The sequence below is a fragment of the Diplotaxodon limnothrissa genome, linkage group LG7 (genome assembly GCF_057381915.1).
Source record: "Diplotaxodon limnothrissa isolate DT_005_m linkage group LG7, D_limnothrissa_male_GT1.1, whole genome shotgun sequence".
NCBI classification, from domain to species: domain Eukaryota; kingdom Metazoa; phylum Chordata; class Actinopteri; order Cichliformes; family Cichlidae; genus Diplotaxodon; species Diplotaxodon limnothrissa.
Window position 1 is genome coordinate 27,054,334 of NC_140602.1, and position 25,183 is coordinate 27,079,516.

At 40.4% G+C, this 25,183-nt stretch overlaps 2 protein-coding genes across 2 annotated transcripts; one reads left to right on the forward strand and one right to left on the reverse strand.

Annotated features, from left to right (window-relative positions):
• Positions 1 to 3,527: 3,527 nt before the first annotated feature.
• Positions 3,528 to 16,438, reverse strand: LOC146628397 (carbohydrate sulfotransferase 1-like). Its single transcript, XM_085357804.1, has 5 exons — positions 16,091 to 16,438; positions 14,755 to 14,968; positions 14,437 to 14,663; positions 5,039 to 5,256; positions 3,528 to 3,864 (listed from the first exon to the last, which is right to left on the reverse strand). Exons 1-5 carry the CDS (start codon positions 16,436 to 16,438, stop codon positions 3,528 to 3,530), a joined length of 1,344 nt encoding a protein of 447 aa, XP_085213930.1.
• A 4,859-nt stretch (positions 16,439 to 21,297) lies between these two features.
• LOC146628398 (uncharacterized) lies at positions 21,298 to 24,145 on the forward strand. Its single transcript, XM_085357805.1, has 4 exons — positions 21,298 to 21,490; positions 21,903 to 21,983; positions 22,271 to 22,501; positions 23,100 to 24,145. Exons 1-4 carry the CDS (start codon positions 21,298 to 21,300, stop codon positions 24,050 to 24,052), a joined length of 1,458 nt encoding a protein of 485 aa, XP_085213931.1. The 3' UTR covers positions 24,053 to 24,145.
• The last annotated feature ends 1,038 nt before the right edge of the window (positions 24,146 to 25,183 follow it).

The following is a 25,183-nucleotide window of genomic DNA, read 5'->3' on the forward strand; positions in this document are numbered from 1 at the left end:
AAACAATCTTTTGAAATTACACTGTGTCTTAAAACTGAACCTGTCTTCTTTCAATATAATGCTTGTTTAAAATACTTCCTTGAAATTTCCTTGCAGATTTTAAAAAGGGACATTGTAGCTTTTAGAAAATGTAAATATTACTATAACTGTGTATTCAAAACAGTTATTAATAGAAAATTGAATGTCCTGTAACAGGGTGGACATTTGGCACGTCATGGTAAAGACTTTGATTTTAAAAAATATTATAATATAATATCCTTAGCTGGACCAATACATTTTTCTTATAGGTTGAAAATCCCTCTTTTAGATGAAATGTTAAAATAATTCAAAATTTTGTATTTTTTGATGAAGAGTGATCACACTGAAATGGCACCGAATAGTAGGAATGACCCTCATATACATTCACACCCCACCCAAGCACTGGTTCAATTTTGCCCAAGAATAATTTGGCATGCAGACTGACGCAGCCAAGGATCAAACCATCCACCCATCTTCTTCCGCTTATCCGGGGTCAGGGGGGCAGCAGCCTCCTCCAGCTTGCCCGGGGGAACACCGAGGAGTTCCCAGGCCAGCCGAGAGATATAATCTATTCAGTGTGTCCTGGGTCTGCCTGGTGGGACAAGCCCGAAACACCTCACCCAGGAGGCTCCCAGGACACATCCTTGTCAGATGCACGTACCACCTCAACTGGCTCCTTTCGATGTGAAGGAGCAGCAGCTCTACTCTGAGCCCCTCCTAGATGGCCAAACTTCTCACCCTATCTCTAAGGGAGAGTCAGCCACCCTTTGGAGGAAGCCCATTCCTCAAGTCCCCAAGTCTTGTATCCACCATCAGAAAGTGAAGCATGACAGTAATCAATTTTAGGGGAAATAAAAGCATGTAATGTCTCTGCATCAGCTAGAGAGAGGGGAACTGTACTCTGGCAATAACCTTAAGGTGATCTAAATCCTTAGTTACATTTCTGTCTTAGTTTCAGTTAAACGTCTGTGTTGCTCAAAACTAAGATCCTTGTCAAAGATGACGCCTACTGTTTGGAGGTTTTTATTGCCAGTGATTGTAGGTGTTCTGACAGTTTCTTTCTCTGGGCTTCAGTACCAATAATTAAAACATCGGTTAAATGTTTTTTGCCATCCATGTTTTAATATAGGGCAGCTGTGGTGTAGGCGCTAGAGTGGGTTATCTACCAGTTGGAAAGCTAGTGGTTCCATTCCCATTTACTACATTCTGCATGTCAAGTATGTAGTCTGGGACAGTTGGCCTATGTGAAATTCTGTTTGAAGGTTCAGTGTGTAGGTTTTGCCATTATGCAGCGAGCAAACAACCAAGAACCACTTACTGCTAAAGAGACAGAGTGAAAGTGCACAGTATATCCTTGGTTTCTCATCGCTTATTGTTGCAACCAGGAGGAGTACAAACGTGTCTCCCTTGGGCTGTCTATCAGCAACCAACCAACCAACCCAGTGATGTTCATACCAGCACAAGAGTGGCTCTAACCTGAAGATTTATTTCCTAAAATCCAGCTTCATAGATAAATTTAAATCAGTGACTGTTTCAAGATGAAGAGCTCCATGGTGTAAATTAGCCTTTATACACGTATTGTTTCATGTCCACATTAAAACAAACTTGCATTCTCTTCCGCTTCTCCTTGTCAGGGTTGTCAGGGCCTGGAGCCTATCCCAGCTACCATAGGGCGAGAGGCGGGGTACACCCTGGACAGGTCGCCAGCCTGACGCAGGGCTAACAAAACTTTTTGGTTTTTTACATCAATTTTTACATTAATTGTTGGACATTTTAGCATTTTCTTTTAAGCACAATCAATATCTAATGAGAACCCATCGGTTAGAAGAACTGATAACATATTTACATGCTTTGATTTGACTCAAGTTTTATTTCCAGATTTGGGTACAGAAGTGCAAACTTTTCATTTAAAGGATCTATAAGAATGTGAAGACAGTTAACGCTCTAAAAATAAGGACATTAGCCATCTTTGGTTTAATGTAGTACCTAACCTGCCATATCCACTTCTTGCAATATATACTATTACTGTAAAATTACAAGCAGATTTGAAATCCAGAAAAATATTCTTGTGGAAACAAATCAGAAATATGCTACAAGAGTCATCTGAACTTGTAATGGATTACTTTTAAGAGCTTGTCATGTGATTGAAACAAGAATGAGGCTTCTTATTCCAGAAAATCCAAATATGTTTAATTTAAAACTTAAAACTTATTAAAATAGTTTGTAGCTGCACAAACAATGACTTCATACATTAATTCAAGGTAATTTTAACAATTGATTGGAAATTAAATGTAGAATCTGTGTCTAGTGTGTAGTGAATGTGGGAAATGTGACATGTGGCACATTCAAGCTATTGTTGTATATACAAACTGTTGTACGACAACTTATCTAGTGAGAAGACCGACATTATTAACGAGTGAGAATATTTTGACATTTAAAGATCAAAAATCGATCATATTTTGAGATTTTTAATAACAAGGGAAAAAAGTTGATGTGTGTTGCAGCACTGTCCTTCAAAATGTGCACGGTAAAAATGTTTCTCTGTATAAACCGATCAAACTAAGAATAGACATTTATAACAGCGAGGACATTATTAAGAAGAATGGTTTAAGAGACTGACCCCTTAACCCTCAAATGCACACTTCAGGTCATTAGCAACCAAGGCCTTCTTAAAAGCTAGCAGCCATTTGTAGCTGCAGAGCAAAGCTCTAAACAGGTAAACACTGATGAAAATATAAAGAATAGTAAAATCAGTTTTGACCAATAGATCCTAACTCTTGGGCAGGAATTCCATATTGTTTCTAGAGCTCTTTTTCTTTGGCATTGGTCAAACTTTTCTAACGTTTTTGTCTAAAGATAGCAATTGACAAAGGAATTTAGTGTGCATGCCAGAACCTTCAGCTGATGTGACCAGGGCTCAAAAATAGAAGTCCCACCACTGCCAAAATAAATCAAGGCTCTAAACAGGTAAACAAAACAAATGAAAATTGCCACATGATAGAGAAGTCCCATCTGTTCACCATCACACTGCAGTGATCGTGACCATGTGACTGTGATTAAGGGCTAAACACAATAAGTAACCAGGTACAAACAGGCTACACATTTGTCGGTTAAATTATTTAGCTGTATTATTTTTGCCACAATGAAGCCAATATATTCCAAACAGTATTTTGGGGGTTTTGATGCGGTAGCTGTAACTGAGGTAGGTAATGGCTCAGCAGTTAAATGAAAAATAATAAAGAAAATCAGTCAGATTAATAAATCAATAAATTAGGCAGTCAACAATAAGAGATTGCCAGAACTCTCCAGGTCACTAGAAAACACTAATGTAAAGGAGAGCATTTCTGATTGTTTTATTGAACTTTTAGTTTTGAATAGATCTAGGGATAACTGTTCCACCATCACAGACAAGAGTGACCACAGCTGTGACTACACAGTCTCTCCCTTACAACAGTTCTGTCAAGTCTTGCTGGTTTTCTAAACCTCAGTTAACTATATTTGTCATTCGTTTAAAAAAAAGGGAGGAACGTCCGGTCCTCCACCAAAGAGTGTGAAAGATTTCTCAGTTCCCTGGGATGGAAGATGGTCTTGTATCCAAGGAGCCCCAGAAGTGGTTGACAGACAGTCTGCGTGTAAACCACCATATCAAAAGACAGCTTAACCCTCCAGTTCTCAGCATTCGCTGCAGAATCCCGAACTGTGGTGAATTTCTGCCAGGATGACAGACCACTGCTGCCCCGAGTGTTGTTGATGATCCAGTCTACCACATTGTGGTCTAGAACCAAACCAAGGAAGCTATAGAGCTCCTTTGTCTTTTGAAGAGGAAACCTGGCCAAGTCTTCATACCTGATCAAGGAAGAAAGTGCCATTGAGTATTTTATTTTTTTAAATAACGAACAAAGAAAATATATCACTCGCAGTAAATAACAATACTAAGCATTAGCATGTCAATGTGAATTTGTTTGTCAAAAACAAATATAACAACATTCTGACTAAAAAGAAGGCAATAACCAAATAAGACCTGAATCTGGACAGAAGATAGTATATAGATATAGTTTTGACCTGTTATGAGTAGTGTCATTGCAGTTTCCCCGAGGCCTCAGTTGAAGACCTGACCTGTTAACATTTGTGGTATACTAAAAAGCTACTTTTGGTTGCTCCCTTATTCAAGAGCTTTCATCAATGAATAAATGAATTCACATATGTTGATTTGCAGGTTTTAGATGTGTCCTTGATCCAACACAGCTGATTCAAATGGCTAAATTACCTCTTTAACATGTCTTGAAGTTCTCCAGAGGCCTTGTAATGAAATAATCATTTGATTTAGGTGTGTTGACCCAGGGTGAGATCTAAAACCTGCAGGACACTGGTCCTCGAGGCCTGGGGTTGGACACCCCCGGTCTAGGTCTACAGAACTCTCTAACACCGTTTACCTCATTTCAGTAAAACTTAAAAAGACAAAAAGGAAATTCTTGTAATTGCACCCAATACCAAATGCAGTCTGCTCATCCACATGCACATCAGCTAGTAAGGTAAATCCATGTGAAGTCTTGGTGTTATCGTCACTGTTATCTATGTACACATTCTGAAATTTGGCTGAAACTTGGAAACAACAGGGTATTTCAACACAACAGTGATCCCAAACACTTCAAGACTGGTTTTGGACTGGATATAGCAGGCTAACATTAAGCTTCTGGAGTAGCTTCCCAAAGCCAAATACCCTATTGAAAATTTGTGAACTATGCTTAAAAGCCTAGTATGTGCCAGGAAACCAACCAATTTAAATAAACACCTCTCTTCTCTTCTTGGTAGAAGGAGGATATCACCCTGGGTCAACACACCTGAATCAAAGGATTTGTTCATTACCAGGCTTCTGAAAAACTTCAAGACATGTTGAGGAGGCATTTTAGCCATTTAAATCAGCTGTGTTGAATAAGGGACACATCTAAAACTTGCAGGACACCAGCCCTCAAGGCCTGGAGTTAGATACCCCTGGTGTAAATGATTATCCTCTTCTCACCTCAGCAACATGTACCTCCCTTTGAGCCAGGTGGGTCTTGCCAGGCCTACAGACACAGAGCGAAGGAAATCTTCACACACTGTGTTGATTTGTCCTAGGTCCAGGTTGTGGGGTCGACGTCCAGTTGCCCTCCACAGACGCCACAGCCGGTAAGTATCCCGAAAGGTCTCAATACGAGATGCCAGGATGCCACGTGGATCTCGAACAAGCTGGACAACCTAAGAAGGATAAACATATTCAGTAGGAATAAACCATACAAATGGCAAAAACCAGTATATTTGCAGTATATGTTAGTGCTAACGCCATGTGGTGGGGCAGGAACTAACATTGCATATAAAGCAGTGCAGTAAACCGTTCATCAAGTTTTGGGCTTGAGATACCACTTGTGATATTTACAGATTTTTCCTAAATTCCCCTAAACTACCACATAACAGCTATACATATCATGCCATGGTCATCCTTCACCCACTGGGTAGCTAGGTGGTTCCCAGCAAATCAAGTGGGAAGCACAGATAATAACAAGAAAGACAGCACTGATCCCTTTTTGGATAGTGCAGCTCGTGAACCTGGAAACAGGTGTAAATTTATTTGCACTTAATCATTTTATTCTTAGTTGCAGTAATAAAGAATTAAATAGATTAAATGTAGATTAATAAATAGTGGTCTCCTTATTATGAGTTTCTTATTAACTGATTTGATAACTGATCAACATAATTATTTGTCAAAAAAAACAAGCAAGAGGAATGCATCAGTTTAAATGAACTTCAGCTTTGACTTTTAGATTTAGTGTTCAATTCAGATATATACTTATATTGGGCGACTTTAGCATTTTTGTAGAGGTTGAAAACAGCATCCTTGCTTTTAATTCGTTATCAGATTCCTTATCAGAATGTAAATAAACTCACTCACTTTTTAAATCACACCTTAAAAGGTGTGATTTAAAGGATCCGCAGACTGGTTTAAGCTAATCATAAGCAAGCTACCGTAACTCCCTGCAGTCATGGTAAAAAAAACAAACCAAAACAGTAGAGACCCTTTTAATTGTAAGTCAAACTGTCAGTTAAACAAAACAAAAAAATCAAACCACCATCCAGTCTTCACTAGTTTCTACAAAGATTTAAATACAACCTCAGGTGAATATAAACATATTATACCATATATAATATGTTTATACCAATATGTACAGGGTGGGCCATTTATATGGATACACCATAATAAAATGGGAATGGTTGGTGATATTAAAGTCCTGTTTGTGGCACATTAGTATATGTGAAGGGGCAAACTCCTCAAAATGGGTGGTGACCATGGTGGCCATTTAGAAGTCGGCCATCTTGGATACAACTTTTGTTTTTTTCAATAGGAAGAGGGCCATGTGACAGATCAAACTTATTGGTAATGTCACAAGAAAAACAATGGTGTGCTTGGTTTCAACGTAACTTTATTCTTTCATGAGTTATTTACAAGTTTCTGACCACTTATAAAATGTGTTCAGTGTGCTGCCCATTGTGTTGGATTGTTAATGCAACCCTCTTCTCCCACTCTTCACACACTGATAGCAACACCGCAGGAGAAATGCCAGCACAGGGATCCAGTATCCGTAGTTTCAGGTGCTGCACATCTCGTATCTTCACACCATAGACAATTGCCTTCAGATGATCCCAAAGATAAAAGTCTAAGGGGGTCAGATCGGGAGACCTTGGGGGCCATTCAACTGGTCCACGACGACCAATCCACTTTCCAGGAAACTGTTCGTCTAGGAATGCTCGGACTTGGCACCCATAATGTGGTGGTGCACCATCTTGCTGGGAAAACTCAGGGAACGTGCCAGCTTCAGTGCATAAAGAGGGAAACACATCATCATGTAGCAATTTCAAATATCCAGTGGCCTTGAGGTTTCCATTGATGAAGAATGGACCCACTATCGTTGTATCCCATATACCACACCAAACCATCACTTTTGTTGTTCCAACAGTCTTGGAGGGATCCATCCAATGTGGGTTAGTGTCAGACCAATAGCGCTGGTTTTGTTTGTTAACTTCACCATTCACATAAAAGTTTGCCTCATCACTGAACAAAATCTTCTGCGTGAACTGAGGGTCCTGTTCCAATTTTTGTTTTGCCCATTCTGCAAATTCTGTGCGCCGATCTGGGTCAACCTCGTTGAGATGTTGCAGTAGCTGGAGTTTGTAAGGGTGCCATTTGTGAGTAGCTAATATCCACTGAAGGGATGTTCGACTAATGCCACTCTCCAGTGACATGCGGCGAGTGCTACTCTGTGGGCTCTTGCTGAATGAAGCTAGGACAGCCACTGATGTTTCTTCATTAGTGACAGTTTTCTTGCGTCCACATTTTGGCAAATCCAACACTGAACCAGTTTCACAAAACTTAGCAAGCAGTTTGCTAACTGTAGCATGGGAGATGGGTGGTCTCGTAGGGTGTCTTACATTGAAAACTGCTGCAATGACCCGGTTACTGCGTTCACCAGATATCAACACAATTTCGCTCCTCACGTGTTAACCTCTTCGACATATCAATGGCTGTGAACAAAGAGAAACTTGTAAATAACTCTTGAAAGAATAAAGTTACGTTGAAACCAAGCACACCATTGTTTTTCTTGTGACATTACCAATAAGTTTGATGTGTCACATGGCCCTCTTCCTATTGAAAAAAACAAAAGTTGTATCCAAGATGGCCGACTTCTAAATGGCCACCATGGTCACCACCCATTTTGAGGAGTTTGCCCCCTCACATATACTAATGTGCCACAAACAGGACTTTAATATCACCAACCATTCCCATGTTATTACCGTGTATCCATATAAATGGCCCACCCTGTATATACCATATACCATATTATACCATACATATTATAACGTATTATTAATTGCTGAAAAAAATTAAGCCCCCCCAGGAAATCCAGGGAAAGTCTGTGCAGAGGAAGGAGACAAGGTCAGATCCTTTGAGGCAAAAACACACGTATAAAATAGAAGCTAGGACCAAGGCTTAACTAACAAGGTAGTTCAACAATACAGCAATGAATAACAGCCGACCACAACCTTATGCAGTGGCTGCTGACAAGATCCTAGGCCAGAAGTGGTTGATTATCCCAGGTGTATAGTGCCAAGTGTAGGAACCCAAAGTCAGTACCTCCCCATAGGACAGACAACAACACGTGATAACAGATAGAAGAGAGGAGAGATAGAAACTGAAGCAGAGAGAGAAAAACAAACCCTGACAACGTCTGCCAGGCAGGACTGAGGGACCGTGATAAGGCCAATCTGCAACCTTCCTTTTATCTCAAAAAATTCTTGTAAGAGTTGCTGTAAATCTGATCCTCTGCAGATAAATAGTTCCTTTGAAGAGTTTCAGTCAAGTTTCAGAGCTCATCACAGCACGAAACAGCTTTTGTGAAGGTTACAAATGATATTCTTATAGCCTCTGACAGTGGACTCATGTCTCTGCTTGTCCTGCTTTACCTTGTGCCACTGTTCAGTACTGTTGACCTGTAATACCATTCTGTTGGTATTACAGGTACTGCGCTGTGGTGGATCTATCTAATAGACTTCAATTTGTTCATGTAAATGGACAGTCTTATCTTAAAAAGGTCAAAGTACCATATCACCCATATAGAGTGCTCTCAGACTCCTAGCTTACTTGTGGTTCCTAGCTTATTTGAAAGTAGTAGGGGAGGCAGACTGTTGGGTCTGCCTGGCACAGACCCACCGCTGGAACAAGACAATTCTACTACAACAGCAAAAAGCATTGGACACCAAGCAGAGCTCTTTGTTTGATCTCATGCACGAGGGAGAGAACTGTGACGAGCGCTGTTCCTGACGCTTGAACCCCAGTCGCTCTCGTCTGCTCCCTCGTAACATTGCTCCTTACTGCGGTTACATGACTATGCATAGGTTCATTAACATATGACGTCTTACATAGAGTACCTTGTCTGTGTGTCGTGTAGGTATATGTGTATGTGTGTGTGTGTGTGTGTGGGGTGGGGGTGGGGGGTGTCAAGATGTGACCCTGTGAAGACTCCCCAAAGCTGGTGCCAGGAGTCCAGCTTTCCACCTAAACAAAGGGCTCTTATACTTAAACAGATACAGAGTAGGTGTCCTCCTATACCAGCGGTCCCCAACCCCTGGGTGAGTCGTTTGGTACCGGGCTTCGAGAGTTGAGGCTCAGGTGTGAAATGTATGGTTTTCAGGGTTTTTATCGGTTTTCAGCGTTATTTTGTTATCGTTTTTATCGTTAACTCGGTTTTCCTGGGTCTTTTCACGTGTGTTATGAATAAATCTTCTTTTTTTCGGTACCGGTACTAGTTTTATTTTGTTGTATTTATCCACAACACTTTAATGGCCGGTCCGTGAAAATATTGTCGGGCATAAACCGGTCCGTGGCGCAAAAAAGGTTGGGGACCGCTGTCCTATACCATAAATCAGTAAGAGAAGGTACGACCTCTCTCATGACCTTAAGTTGTGTGTGTGTGTATGCCAGAGTGCTCTGGGAGGCACACAGAGTCTTTGCAGACTGCTAAGGATCAGACGTCCTATCGATATGCAATCGATTATAAAACTCTACGCATATATGAGTATATATTTCTAAGCATAAATGACAATCCACAATATAAACCTAACACAGACCCATCAGCTTCCATTCAACTCTTCTGTGGAACAAGCTCACAGTTTAGATTCAGAAGACGGACAATCTCTCTAATTTTAACATTAGGCTTAAAACTTGCTGGTTCTGCTGGAGGTTTCTTCCTGTCAAAGGGGATTTTTTCCTTCCCACTGTTGCCAAAACACTTGCTCAGAGGGGTTATCTGATTGTTGGGGTTTTCTCTGTATTATTCGAGGCTCGTAACCTTACGATATGAATCAGAATTCATATTGTAAGGAAGCTATAGAAGTCCAGTGGCCTCTGTTCAAGGATTCAACCTTAATTTAGTTCACAGGCCTGCATACGCAATTAATTTTGTTGCCCATTTTAATTTATTTCTGATTGTCCTCTGTATTTAATTGACCATGTTCTCTCTTTGAAACTCTTTTTAAAAGCCTTTAGGCATGACATTTTGTACATTCTCTAAATTTCTTTATTCTTTTGTTCCTTTTCAGTTCTAACTTATAGGACGATCCAGATCCAAATGTGTTAACGAGAAGTTTTCCCCCACCATCTTCACAACTACTTACAGACCTCTAGTAAGTAAGAATAATTAAGTATCTGAAGTATCCCTATAGTGCAATTTGGTTTTGCTAGTATGTCCATTGTCATAAAAAAGTCTCCCCCAAACTACATTGTCATTAGAGAAGCTTTGTTTTTTTCATATTTGACACACTTTTAAACAAACACATTTTAATAATTGACAAAGATAACTAGAGTAAATACAAAATTCAGGTTTTAAATCACAATTCCATTTATTTAGGAAAAAAAGCTACCCAAGGCTTCCTGATCCTCTGGGAAAAAGTAATTGCCCCTTCGTTAAATCCCTAAGAAAGTTATACACAAATTAACTGTTAATAACCATATTATTTGAAAACCCGAGTTCAATTTCTCTAGTTACACCCAAGCCTGATTACTGCTAGACCTGATAAATCAAGAAATCACTTAAATAGAACCTGTCCAACAAAGTAAAATAGGATAACAGCTCTCAAAAAGTAACAAATCATGCCACGATCTAAAGAAACAGCTGGGAAATAAAATCATTGACATCTATAAGTCTGGGAAGGTTTACAAAACCATTAGAGAGCATTATCCACACATGGAGAAAACTTGTAACACTGGTGAACCTTCCCAGACGCAGCCTTCCTACAAAAATTACTCCAAGAGCACTTTGACGGCTCATTCAGGATGTCACAAAAGAACCCAGAATAATAACAAAAAAATGCAGTCCTCACTTGTCTTAGGTAAGGTCAGAATTCATGATTTAACAGTAAGAAGAAGACTGAGGGAAAATGGCGTCCACGGGAGAAATCCAAGCAGAAAACCACTGCTGACCAAAAAGAACACAAAGGCTCGTCTCACGTTTGCCAAAAAACATCTTGATGATCCCCAAGACTACTGGGAAAATATTCTGTGGACTGACGAGATAAAAGCTGAATGTTTTGAAAGCTTTGAGTCTCATTACATGTGACATAAAAGTAACACCTATAGACAACATCATACCAACAGTTAAACATGGTGGTGGTCCAGGCCCTGGGTGACTTGTGGTAACTAATGCAACCATGAAATCTGCTCTATTCAAAAGTTCAATTTCATATTACTTACTTATTACTTATAAAACACAAAATAACATTGTAAGGGTAAAGACCCTATAATAATGCAGAGAAACCCCCATAATCAGATGACCTTTCATGAGCGGTGGGCTTACAGGGGGCATGTCTCATTATCCCAAGAAATTGGTGATATCATCCCCACCAGTAGCAGAAGTTTATCTTGTTTGTGGATGGACTAAATGCAGAGAAATATCTGTGACAATAATGTGTGCAACTGCCAGACATTTTCTCTTTATATACAAAGGTAAGAGCACCACTGAAAGGAGTGTTCATTAATTCTACAGATGAGGTCATGACAGTTGGAAAGTCGTAAATTTGTTGTAGCTCTGACGTCCATGATTTATTTGGACACAAAAAAGACAAAATAACAAACTGAGGCCACCATCCACAGTGGTAACTTGAATAAAAAGCGTGTTTTAACATAACATACATAAATTAAGGTCAAACTAAGGCTACTGGCAAAATGTTTTTACTGCCCTGTGAGGTTGAATGAGGTACATTAAGCCCATGTGTCTCTACACATGTTTAGGGTAATTCTGAGGGACTGCAGCTGTTGACACCACATGTTTAATCAATTCCAATTTAGAGTAGCATTGACTGTTCATCTAACCATCCATCATTCAGTCTACCGTGTCCTCAGTTAGTAAAGACCTGTTAAGTGCCATCTCACAATCTGCCAATACAATAACCAGTTACAAATAAATATTCAGCTTCTGATCACATCTGTCTTTGTTGAATGGGTCTGCTTATCCAATCACTAGTAAAGTCTGTCATTAACTGGTGAAAATGTAGTTGTGGAGAACCTTGGATTGTCATTATTTCAATATTACAGTGTTTTCCATGATTTATATGAGGGCAATCCCAAAAGTAAGGTCTCTAAAGCGGTGGGGACGTAGAGAAACTGTTCGTACGGCTGTGGGCCACACTGTTGTGATTGGTGCTTCCTCCACTCCCAAACAAGCATGCGCCGCTTCGCTGGGATGCTCAATCATGGCTTGGCAGCCCTTGAAAATGGAGCTCCCGTTGAACGCTACCGCCAAGTGCGAAGTTCGCGCAGTTATTCAATTTCTGAATGCAAAAGGCTTTAATCCATCCATCCATCCATCTTCATCCACTTTATCCGAGGCCGGGTTGCGGGGGCAGCAGCCTAAGCAGAGAGGCCCAGACCTCCCTCTCCCCAGCCACCTCCTCCAGCTTATCCGGGGGAACACCAAGGCGTTCCCAGGCCAGCTGAGAGATATAATCTCTCCAGCGTGTCCTGGGTCTGCCCCGGGGCCTCCTCCCGGTGGGACATGCCCGGAACACCTCACCCAGGAGGCGCACAGGAGGCATCCTTGTCAGATGCCCGAACCACCTCAGCTGGCTCCTTTAAACTGGTTGAAATTCATCGCCAATTGATGGAAGTGTATGGACAGTCATGCATGGATGTCAAAAACATTTGCAAGTGGTGTAAAGAGTTTACAGCCAGCGGAAGGTGATTCTGCTCTGACGAAGAGGTGAAAGATGAGGTTCAGTGCTTCCTGAAAGACATGGCGGCGAGCTGGTATGACATGGGCATTCTAAAAGTGCCACAGCGTCTACAAAAAGAAAAGTTAAAGAAGTCCAGATGCTTTTCTTTCCAAGCTCCTTAGACTAGTTGACCCGGATGACCGAGAACCTTCACAGACATCGACCAAAATGGCGATTATGTAGAAAATTAAATAATTCTCCAACCTTTAAAATGATGTAAAAGAGAAAATGAACGGTTGTTTGTAATTCCTAAAAAAGTAGGAGACATTACTTTTGGGATTGCCCTCGTATGTTAATATAAAATCTCTTTCATTTTAACACTATACTAAACTCTATTTGAAATTTTACTACAGTATTGATTTGATTTCATTAACAAAAATGCAAACCACCCCGCTCTTATTTCACTCACCGAAACAGGAGCGCAGATGTCTTGGACAGTCTGTTAGTACTGTTGAATTAACCACACAACAAGCCATATTATTTGTCATATGTCTGCAAAAAACACTGCAAAGAGAACCAACACTACAAACACGGTCAAGAGATTCATTGTTCTCTTGTCTCAGTGAGAATCAGCTGAACAAGAATTTTTATGTTTTCCAACACTTCACGTTAAGTTTTGGTCTACTTTTTCTTTTAGCTATTCCCTTTAGGGGTTGCCATAGCAGATCATCTGCCTCTGTCTCGTCTCTCTAACAATCTTCTGCATCACACCAAGCCTCTGCACGTCCTCCTTCACTACATCCACAGATCTTGTCTCAGGGTCTTCCTCTCTTCTTCTTGCACAGCAACTTCCCACTTACAATATTTTGCCTTTTGTGCACATATCCAAACCATCTCAACCTCAGTTCTCTGTTACAATAAAATTGCAATAAAGACCAGAAATATGTACCACGATCACAGCTTTGAGGAATCAACCTTTGCCACTTATGCATGTGTTCTTATAACATTTATTCCTGTGGTTCCACATAAATGCATGCAGTTAGGTATCACACGACTAGCCACATCAGGTGCAAAGTAAGACACGCTTTCTTCCTGTATTAAATATGGTTCAGTTTGCAGTAAATTGCCCTCTGCTAAACCACCGTGTTCGTGTGACTTAAACAAATACTCTCCTCCCCAAGTTTTAGTATATACCCTAAGGCTAACCACAGAAATATTTGTCAATGCCTTCCAGTTGCAAACCTGTCAGTGCCTTTCATCAATCCCAGCAGTAGCTGTTTTTACATAATGTTTTAAAGCCAAAAGACATTTTTCTTCACTGATGCAGACCTTTACTAAATCTGACCCGACAGGAACTAGCATATAAAAAATCATTAGCATGTCTTTTCTCAGCTACAGGCTGAAAAATGGCCATATGCTGGATATGACAAGACAAACTGTGTTTTAATTATTCATAATGGGAAAACTAGGCACAACACTGATATTTTTCAATTTATGAATTTATTTTATGTCAAGAGGTCGAGTCTGTGTTCTGTCATCAAGTCTAAATTAAGTGGCTTGTCATAATCATCATTTAATCTTACTCAAGTCTTTAAGCCTCTGATCTGAAAGAATACAAACTGCATTACTAAAATTCATTATGAATTAAGTAGAATGCTTTCAATTAAATGATTTCTCTACCTTCAGGTTGAGTCTTGGATCCTCAATGAGCGCCCTGAGGTCACTGACTTGGGGAATCCGAACAGTCTTGATGGCTGCGTGGCGCTTTGCTCTGCAGACTTCAGCAGCCACCGACACATTTAGTGGCCCACACTTTCTCACACATTCCCCCTCATCAGCTAGCACCAGGACCTGCTCCTTCGAGCCCAGTGGAGCCTCGCATACAGGTGGGGAGCACAGAGAACGGCCTAAGACAGGACACGTACCATACAAAAACTGTGACAGACAGGAACTGGATTGCAAAAACAGATGCAAAAGTAGCAGACTCATGTCTCTTACTAGCTCCTCGTCTAAACAGCTTGTCAGTGGAGTGCCTAGCAGGACGGGGTTGTATGTAACTTTCCAGGCTGTGGAGGTTACAATGGTACAGAGACCTTAACAGGTCTCGAGCTGCTCCCAGCATGACCCTCCTCTCAGCCAGGTTTCGGCTCTGTGCCAACCGAGGAAGCAGTGCCAACTGGACATGGTACAGAGGCTCAAACAGATAGAAGACCTGTTATGAAAAACAGCATATCGCCATTAAAGCACACTCCAAACACAAAAACACTACACACCAGAATTTTCTTTTAGATTTTAGCGGTTCTTTAAAAACAAAATACAGAAACGTCATAAAGTCAGTGGTTTTTGTAATATTTCAGACACGTTCTAGTTGCTAAGCTAATTAGCATGTGTATTTGCCGAGAATCCTCTGAAGTCTAAAGCTGCATAAATACTGATCAGGCACTTTGTAGATTATCAGTCTCTTGATGGGTTTAATATGTGGTATGTGACTTTTGTTGCTATGATGCCAGGTCTCTCTTGGAAATGAGATTTTTAATCTCAATGAGATTTTTTACCTGGATAAATAAAGGATTAATAATAATATGTCCAGACATCCTGGTACATGAAGTACCAGGATGTCAGTCTGTATTTCTACCTGTGTCTTACTAACATATGCTTGATTTTTCCAAACATTATAACACAAGCATACTTTTTCTGCATTTCGTGATTAACGATGCTCCTTAATTTAACCATACGTTACCGCCACTTTTAACTAACATCCTCAGTCTTGAAAGTTTTTAATTGCTTTTGAGTTTGTAAATTGTATTTCCTTTGACGCTGATTTTGCTTTGTATTTATATATTTGAATAAATTCATTGCTGGTCTATTTACAAAACTGCTTTAACAAAGTTTGGTATGCTTGTTCAAATTCTGACCATGCTTGACATTTTGACTCTCCTTTCACATTATCTGCAATATGTAATGAAGAAATGCTTTACTGTAATAAATGTTTTAATTACATAGAATTTATTTTGAAAAGTGCTGATCCTGTAACCTTTAAAAACTCATTTAGAAATCATTTTAAATCTGTTAAAAATTAGTTTGTGTTTAGATTTCTAAGTTTATTTTTATTTAATTGTTCTGTTTGTGAACTTGAAGTTATTGTAGATGTAAGATCTATTAAATATGTAGACAAAAAATTATGTGAATGAAATCAAATACATTTTGTCTGGATTGTTAAATTAAAGGCTCTTTGTGCATTTAGAAACCACTGACTCAAAAGCATCAGAAAGGGCATGACTTCATGATTTTTCATCATAATCCGACAGGTCACAGAAACTATATAATTTCTAACCTCTGGATGCTGGTTAAACAGCTGACCCACAAATGAGGACCCGCTCCGTGTGGTGGCCAGAATGAGGATGTGGGTTCTCTTGGTGACATTATAGGAAGGATTGGAGAGAGAAGGGGAGGAATTAGCATGGGAGGGGCTTCTATCACAGCTATGATCCAAGTCCACGGGTGTCTCCTGGCCCACCTGCATCAACTCTTTGGGGCTGCAGTTGACAGTCAAACCTGAAGGTGCCAGGCCCACAGAGCACAGAAAGCTTAAGGGGTTGCTGGAGAAGGTGCGGATGGCTGTGTACTGGATGGCTATGGAGGCCAATGCTAACAATACCATGGACTTCCAAGAACACTGCATGATGATTGGACTGGTTTATCAGGATCCCACAGCACTGTCTGCAACACAAGGAAACACAACAGACAGAAGACAAGAGACAAAGAGCTCTTAAGACTTACGGTTGGTAAAGTCTCAAATTTGTTGTCTTAATGCTTGCTAAAGTAGCCAATTGCTGACTTTGAGTTGAAGGCAGATGTTTCTGAATTTCACAAATTGGATTCCAACAAAGTGACGTCACATTGAGACCGTGAAAAATATATATTTAGGTATGTAAAGAAAATGAAAATAGCAGTTGTTTGATGGCAGATATCATTTTTCTCTCAGACACAATAACAAATAAGAGTAAAAAACAAACACAAGTGATCAAATATAGCCAACTTGCATTGCTGTTAATACTCATGGACAGGCTGCTCAAGTTTTCTTTCTTTCTCAAAGATCAGACTCTTGCCTTTACTAGTAGCTTTCTAACTTTCTTTGCAATTCTGACAGAAATTTCTCCGGTCAAAAATGATCAGTATCGTTCATATTATTGCAATATAGAAAGCAAAGGTATGATCCAGCCAAAAGTGTGTTTGTTTTGTTGTTGTTGTTTTAATATATTGGAACTACAGTAAAAAGAAATAAATGGAGTGCTCAATCATCATAACAAAAAGTCAGTTAAACTTGAGTGAGTCCATTTAAGAGCATAAACCACTGTGCATCCCCTTTAATTTTGTATGGCCTTATTTGCATGCTGGACATCTTTTGTTTCGTGCACTCATTAGAAAGCATTAATAGTTCTGGAGTACTTATTACTGTTGGAAGAGATTCATAGTTTCTTTTAAAGGCCTGTGATATACAGTGACATATCTTTCACACTGAACATTCAACATATATTGCTTCATAAATATCCGAAGGCTCGATAATAGTGCTGCATATCTCAAGCTAGAAACAACAGATCAGTGATATTATGTGTTTACACATCATTGTATGAGCTACCCCAGTCTGTCATTACGCGCCTCTTAATAAAGAGGCTGGCTAACACTGTCTTTTTTGTTACAGCACAGCGGAATATTAACCCTTGTCGACATGCCGCCATACCCACCACATCCACGGGCCCGCCTCATCCCTGAGTACCGGAGACAGAGTGGTTTCCCCGCGGCCTGATGGAGCGCTCAGCTGCCTCTCGGCTGCAGGAGGGCGGAGGGCTGACACCACGATGTAGACGCCAGGCAGGAAACCAAGCTGCTCCTGTCTGTGATCCACAACAGGTATCAAAACATCACGGATCGGAGCAGAGACCACATAGAGATTATGATTAGGATCTCAACGAATGTTTGAATGAAAGCCCGTCAAATCCACAGCATCACAAACGATCGGCAGCCTGCGTGAGACGTCACATACTCCACAGCTACCCTCCCTCTCCTGCTCTACCTAGCCTCCACCACCCCCTCTCTGCCACCTCTGCATGCTTCATCATTTTTACGCCCAATAATTACAATCGTTTGTGTTTGTTCAAAGAATAGATGCCGAACAGTTACCATGGAGTTATTTCTGCTGTGCAACATTTTATCTAATATTTATTGTATGAAATAACAGACAGCACATGAAGGATGTAGCAGAAAAGCGGGGTGCACTCTGGACAGCCCAGCACCCCATCACAGAGCGACACCTACGGCTAAATTAGTCATCAGCTAATCCACCGAGTCACGAGCCACACAGTCTTTGGCCTGTGGGACCAAGGTGGAAAACTGTGGGTGTATATTTATAAGAAAAAGTATTTTAGATCAGTGTGTAGAGTTTGCCTACTTCCATGTGTTAATTTAACTACACTTGCACTTGTTTATCAAACACAGACCAGACCTTTATGAAGCTTAATGCTTTGGTGATTAAAAAATAAGAAAGGAGGGCTTGTAGTTGAGACTGGGGATGCTGGGTGAGAGTGCCTCTGTGGTTCATGTTTCCATATGGCTTAGAAAGATCAATGAATGCGCAAGTAGCTCTTTATTCTTCATCATACTTGCAGCTGATATTGAAGTAGGGCATGTGTCATAAATGCGTACAAAGCTGACTACTAGCTTTTATATGTGTAGTTTATATCTACGTGATAAACAGAATCCGTACAGGTTTATGGATCTGCACATATTCATAACATTTATGGAGAGAATACATATAACATGTGGTTATATATATTTCCGAGATATGAATAACAAACTATCCCCTCAGAATACAAGTATATAACAAAGAACGCAGATCTGTCAAAACCCAATAAAGAGTCTTCAGGAAACTGCATTACTGCAAACACATCTCAGACAGGCAACATCGTCCACTAGTTTTAAATCTCTTTTTTTCCAACATCACCCAAGCTGTGCATCTTAGGTGACGAAAGCAATTTAGGTACGGAACCAAATACATCACATATAGTCCTTACTGCCTCATGAATCGCTAAGAAAACTATCCTCTTGAACTGAACAGTTCATGAGGATATTTCATCTCATGATTAATGAACTGAGCCTAGATGATTTTTAATTTCAGGTAAGGTCCATCCATTCACCCATTTTTTGGCAGTTATGTGGGTTTGGGTCACACAGGGTAGGGTAAGCAGAGAAGCCCAGACTTCCCTCACTGCAGCCACCTGCTCCAGTTCATCCAGGCGGACATTGAGATGTTCTATTCAACTGTCAGTTAAATTCTAGTCAATTTTATTAATATAGCACCAAAAATAAATAGCAGTTGCCTCAGGGTGCTTTATATTGTACAGTAAATAACCCACAGCAACAAAGAAAACAGAGAAAACCCCAATGATCATATGACCCCCCTATGAGCAGATGCTTTGGTGACAGCAGGAAGGAAAAAAGCTTTTAACAGGAATAAACCTCCAGCAGAATATGGTTCAGGGAGGGGTGTCCATCTCCCATGACTAGTTGGGGTGAGGGAACGAAGACAGGACAAAGACATGCTGTGGAATAAAGACAGAGATTAATAATTATGAAATGCATGGCGTTTATGCAGAGTCAAGATTCGGCTGGTCAACTGCATCTAAAGGACAATGGTCACTCTTTTGAGGATGTCAGTGTTCACACTTCACACTTTGGTTTGAAAGAGGAGTGAAAGAAGCCATCTATGTCCACTGTGAATGACCACAGAGGCGGTGGCTTATGACACTAACTGTCTGCGATCTATAATCCAGTTTTGAGATCCCTTCCCAGACATCTTCACGCCCACTCACATCCTGAGTCCATAACACTCTTGGGGACACTCCCATTAGGGTTAAAATCTGGAACTCCCCACCAGTTGCTCTTAGAACTGAAGAAGCTTCTCGGATGAGAGGTGAAACATCTTCAAGGAAACTTAAAGAAGTCCAGACGCTTTTCTTTCCAAGCCCGACTACGATGACCTGGATGACTGAGAACCTTCACAGACATATCATGGCTTATATCTGAATAGAAAGAAATATGTATATAGAAACCTTGAGAAAGAGGGTGAATCAAAGTTTATTTTGATAGAAGGTTCACTTGGGAAAAGCAAATAGCAGCAATCAGAAATTGGATCAAGACTTAGCTGTTTATGTTTTGGAACAGCAGCTCAAACTAATTTAAAAAGACTGAATGTAATTGAGGCTGAAGCCCCAGTTTTATGCTTTGGGGCCCTGCATACACCTCCACCTTTATTGGTAGAAATTAGATAAACACCACCAGGAATAAGCAATAAGGGAAAAACAGCAATGTGATACACAATCAAACGTAGGAGACATCAACCACAACATCCAACAACATAGTATTATTAGAAAATGCTAAAGTTGGTTGTAGCCCTTCAAATTCAGTGGGCAGTGATTTTGACATGGATTCTTTCCACACCAGAAAACGATCTCAGTACATTAGAAAACACAGGAGCAAATTCTAATTCTGTGTCCATGGTGGAGGAAAAGTTAAGAAGGAGCTGGGTATCTCACCTACAGATTTATACAAAGTGGCCCATGATGAAGTGGCAAATCAGACTTTGCCTGACATCCCAGACCTCGACATCACAAAGCTCAGCTGAAGTAGTTTCTGTTAATAGTACTTAGCTAAAGTGGGTGCAGGAGGTCAGGTTAAGAAGAGTGATGATTTCAGCTCAGTTTTGATGAGACTTAAAGAAAAACTACCTGTCGCTTGATCAGATGTAAAGGTGAAGCTCCTGGTTCTATCGTACAGGCTTGAAAAAGCCAGAGAATCAGTAGAACTGGCATGGAAGGGATTGGTATTGACCTCAGATTAGACACAGGGACTTCAGAGTGTAGAAAGCGTAACAGCTCTGCAGCAGAAGCAATGGGAAAATGAAAAGGGTGTGATTACATTTCATTGCAAAAGACTATCAAGATACAGAAACACCATCTGCTCCATGTAACAATGAGTGCTTTGAATCATCGGTTGGCATTGATGAGAAAGCATCCTGAAAGAAAATGGACATGTGAAAGACAGAAACTATCTGCATTGATCATCAGAGTGGACATTACAGACTACTCCTTTAGATCAGTATTCAATTTGGATCATTGTGGACCCATAAAATCAATATTTAGGTTTTTTGCATAGTACCAGACATATGTCAGGATTTGATCATCTTGTAATTCTACGAATGGCCTGATGGGGGCAGCTCTAGGCTTTGGATTCGTTAGACTACCGGAAATCCAACAGAAGAAGAAAGAGCTGCTGGAGTAATATGGCGCCCGGCACCTACTAAACGTTGTTGCCCCGCTCTTTTTACTCGGAAGTTGATTTATCATACAGCAAAAAGTCACCGTCAGTGTTTCTTTGCGTGTTCAGTCTTTCTCAGTGAGTCTTTCTCTCCAGAAAAAAAAACGCTTTTAGCTCGTTTTTTATTTTAACTTTGTCTCAAACGACACCGTCGCCTATAGCACGGAAATGTCCGAAGTGGAAGTAATAAAGCTGCTGGTGAATCAGCGGCTGACTGCAGTGGCTGAAGAGATAGTGGGACTGTTTGAGAAAACCTTTGCAGAGTACCGAGACAATGTGGCTCGCTTGGTGGAGGAAACAGAGCGACAGCGCAGGCTGCTGGAATCCGTAAAAACCCCGGGAGCTCCCTCACCACACACAGGTCTGTGCAGCGTGTCCTCGGTTTGCTCCCGTTGCTTGATTGTAATTCAGTTGCTATAGTTGAGTCTTAAACGTAGGAGACATCTTAGGAGTCTTAACGGGTAAAAGGAAATCAAGTATCAGACGTCGCTGAGATTGTGTAAGTTGTATCAGAATAAAGACATCATCACAAGAGCACTTTAACAAAAATTACAAGAAAGTCTGACTGCTTGGGAGCGAAATCTAAAGAAATGAGGGGCGGCTCAAGGCCTTTGCACTGTAATAGCATGCTTTCACTTTTGCGCTATGTTTAAAGTGATGCTTAAATGTTATTGGGTCAGATCTAACCATAACACTAGAGCATGCATTTTATAGGAAGGTCACATGCAGAAAAGTGCTGTCCAAATATTTGCTTGTATCTGTGTTTCTTGCAGAATCCTTGGTGGGGGAAACAGAGCGACAGCACAGGCTGCTGGAATCTGTAAAAACCCCGGGAGCTCCCTCACCACACACAGGTCTGTGCAGCGTTTCCTCTCTGTTTTCTCCCGTTGCTTGATTGTAATTCAGTTGCTATAGTTGAGTCTTAACGGGTAAAAGGAAATCAAGTATCAGACGTCGCTGAGATTGTGTAAGTTGTATCAGAATAAAGACATCATCACAAGAGCACTTTAACAAAAATTACAAGAAAGTCTGACTGCTTGGGAGCAAAATCTAACCATAACACGAGAGCATGCATTTTATAGGAAGGTCACATGCAGAAAAGTGCTGTCCAAATATTTGTTTGTATCTGCGTTTCTTGCAGAATCCCAGCCGGCGTTGGAAATAGACACAGCACCGAAACAACAAACTTTGGGAGTGAGCTTGAACCATGAGCACATAGGTGCTCGCTACATCAAAGAGGAACAGGAAGAAATGTGGAGTAGCCATGAGGGAGAGCAACTTCAAGGAGTGGAGACGTTCTCTTTTGGCTTTATCCCTTTAAAGACTGAGAGCCGAGAGGAGTCGGAGGTCAGCTCTCCATACCTTGTGAAATGTAAGTTTAATTTGTTAATAAAATGTAACAGCAGGAGAAGAGTAATTAGCTCATTTGTCTGATCTGCACTACAAAGCAGCTATACCTTCATCCCCATCCTTAAAACCTTCCCCCTCACAGAGAGAATTATAACCTTTTTCCTGCTTAGCTGTCACCTATAGATTTACATCCCTGATAAGCAGGAGTCTCACTATGTGTTTAACGTCTCCCATGAACTTAAACGGCCCCCAGTATGTCTGTGTGTAGGTGTGATAGAGCAAAAGGCCCACTCGGGAAGCTAACCTTAGTGACAATGTGATACTACTGTTACTAAAGTGATTGGTTAAAATACGAGATCAATACATCGAATAAAGAAATTTGTTACACTTACATGTTTCAGATCATCTAAAAAATGTAAATGTTAGACAATGATGACACAAGTAAACACAAAATGCAGTTTCTAAATGAAGGTGCTTATTACAAAAAATCCAAACATGGCCCTGTATAAAAAAGTGACCCCCCCCCCACACACACACACACACACACATAGAGGTGATATATTATTATTATAATTGGTGATGTATTATCTACCAAACTAAAACTTTTAATTTCTGTCCAGTGTTACGTGGAGACTATCAGCCGCAGCAGAAGTGTAATGAAGAGGTTCCGTCTCAGGAGCACAAGTGGAGACCTGCTCTGAAAGAGGAGCCTGAATGCTCACAAACTGAAGTTGAACAGGAGGAACTCAGGAGAAGCCAGAGAGAGACACGTATAGGACTGGGAGAGAATTCAGTCACAGAGTTGCCATTCATTGCTGTAAAGAGGGAGGCTGATGAAGAGCAAGCTTTGTCGGCTCAGCTTCACAACAACGCAGAGTCTTCAGACTGCCAGTCCACTGAACATATGCAAGTAGAGAGTGATGGTGACGACAGTGGAGGAGCAGAACCACTGACCGAAGCAGCTAGTGACAAGACTTCCGACTCTTCAGACAGTGAGACTGAAGACAGCGATGATGACTGGAAAAGAATAAATACAAAGCAGTCCCATTTTAAAGTAATGATAGGTAATAGAGTTGCTAACTCACAACCTGTCCAGACATTAGATCCAACTCCAGTTAGTGATGAGAAGACTTCTGATTCATCTGAAACTGAGACTGAGGACAGTGATAATGATTTGATGGATAGCGATAAATCTAAGAAAGGTTCAACTAGTGTTACATTTAAACATGCTCTTGTTGCAAGTTCTTCAAAAATGCATACTGAGAAGAAATCTAACTGTAGGCAGCAACTGAATAATCACACAGGTACACAAACAGCACAGATTTCTATCCAGGGTTCACAACTTGTTCTTCACAAAGCAAACTCAGGTATGAGAACCAGTTCTACAGAACGACTTTTAAGCGACTCCAAGAAACGTGAAGAAAGTGCATCTCCGAAGGCACAGAACACCAAGGACAAATGCTTCACATGTTCAAGTTGTAATAAAAGTTTCCAAAGGAAAACACACCTGATTCAACATATGAAAATGCATAAAGAGAATCCTAACATTAGTGGTGTAAACAAGCCAGTGTAGTATCCAGGAATGGCTTGTTTCATTTTGTCCTTTTGTTATCCAGGAACACTGTTAACCTTTTTCTTACTGTTAAGTGAATGGCATTCCAACTAATGATAACCAACTATCTACAGAATTTTCAGAAATAATATATTTTTTTATTTTTGTTTTTTAATGGACCCAAAGGTCAATAAAATGTAAAAAATGTTACAAAGACAAGTGCAAAGCTACTGGTACTTTTTTTGTAATCGCTGAGGCTGCAAAACCTGCCCATTCAATTGCTCATTAGGAAGTTCACTCTGTTTTTAAGCTCGTCTGCACAGAGGACCAATGAGCTTATTCCATGTTTTGTTCTTTTTTTCTTTTTTCTTTTGTACATCTTCTGTCTAAATTAAATGTGTCAAAAGTTTGTGAGTAGTTTAAATAGAATAGACACCAGTCATTTTACTAGGTACTGCTGTTCAACTGCTTCCTAACATAAATGTTAGCCACGGCTTTCTTTACATTCTTTTAATGCTTGTTTGTTGAAAATGCTTTCTGGACTAGGGCACCGCTGAAGTTCAAACTGAGAATCAGAGTCGGGGGGGACTTTTCCAGGCAAAAATGCCTGTGACGTCAGAGAACAATGGCCAGTTTTAATTTGATTGGAAAGTAACAGAAAATCAAACACTTCGAATAAAGGTATGGAGATGCCTACACATCCAACCTTGAAGCAGATGGGCTACAGCTGCAAAAGACCACAACACGTACCACTCCTATCAACCAGAAACGAGAAACCGTGGCTACAGGATTTTAAAAAGCGGACAATAGAAGTTTGGAAAACATTGCCTGGTCTGATGGATCTCAATATCTGCAAGGTGTATGTAATAAAGCGTCAAGAGTATTTGCCCATTAGATAGATAGATGGTAGCTCTTTTACAGGATGGTATCACTTTGCTGAAATGGTTTGGGTCCACTTGTCATTTGACACATTAACATTACTATAGTTTTGTACTGACCTTTTTATTTTGTAGTGATAATCTTTATCCTATGCGAAAACATTATTCTCCAGACGACAGTGGTGTCTTTCCAGGTGATGATGCACCTCACGTGGTTTATGGAGTGTAGAAATATGGGTCATGTGCTATGGCTATTGGAATCACAGATGTAATT

Coding starts and splice junctions, on each gene's coding strand:
- LOC146628398 (XM_085357805.1), top strand. CDS start 21,298: ATGTCCGAAGTGGAAGTAATAAAGCTGCTGGTGAATCAGCGGCTGACT. Junction 21,491..21,902: donor AGCTCCCTCACCACACACAG/GTCTGTGCAGCG, acceptor TGTTTCTTGCAG/AATCCTTGGTGGGGGAAACA. Junction 22,502..23,099: donor CTCTCCATACCTTGTGAAAT/GTAAGTTTAATT, acceptor ATTTCTGTCCAG/TGTTACGTGGAGACTATCAG.
- LOC146628397 (XM_085357804.1), bottom strand. CDS start 16,438: ATGCAGTGTTCTTGGAAGTCCATGGTATTGTTAGCATTGGCCTCCATA. Junction 14,969..16,090: donor TGTTTAACCAGCATCCAGAG/GTTAGAAATTAT, acceptor TTTTCATAACAG/GTCTTCTATCTGTTTGAGCC. Junction 5,257..14,436: donor ATCCAAGACTCAACCTGAAG/GTAGAGAAATCA, acceptor TATCCTTCTTAG/GTTGTCCAGCTTGTTCGAGA.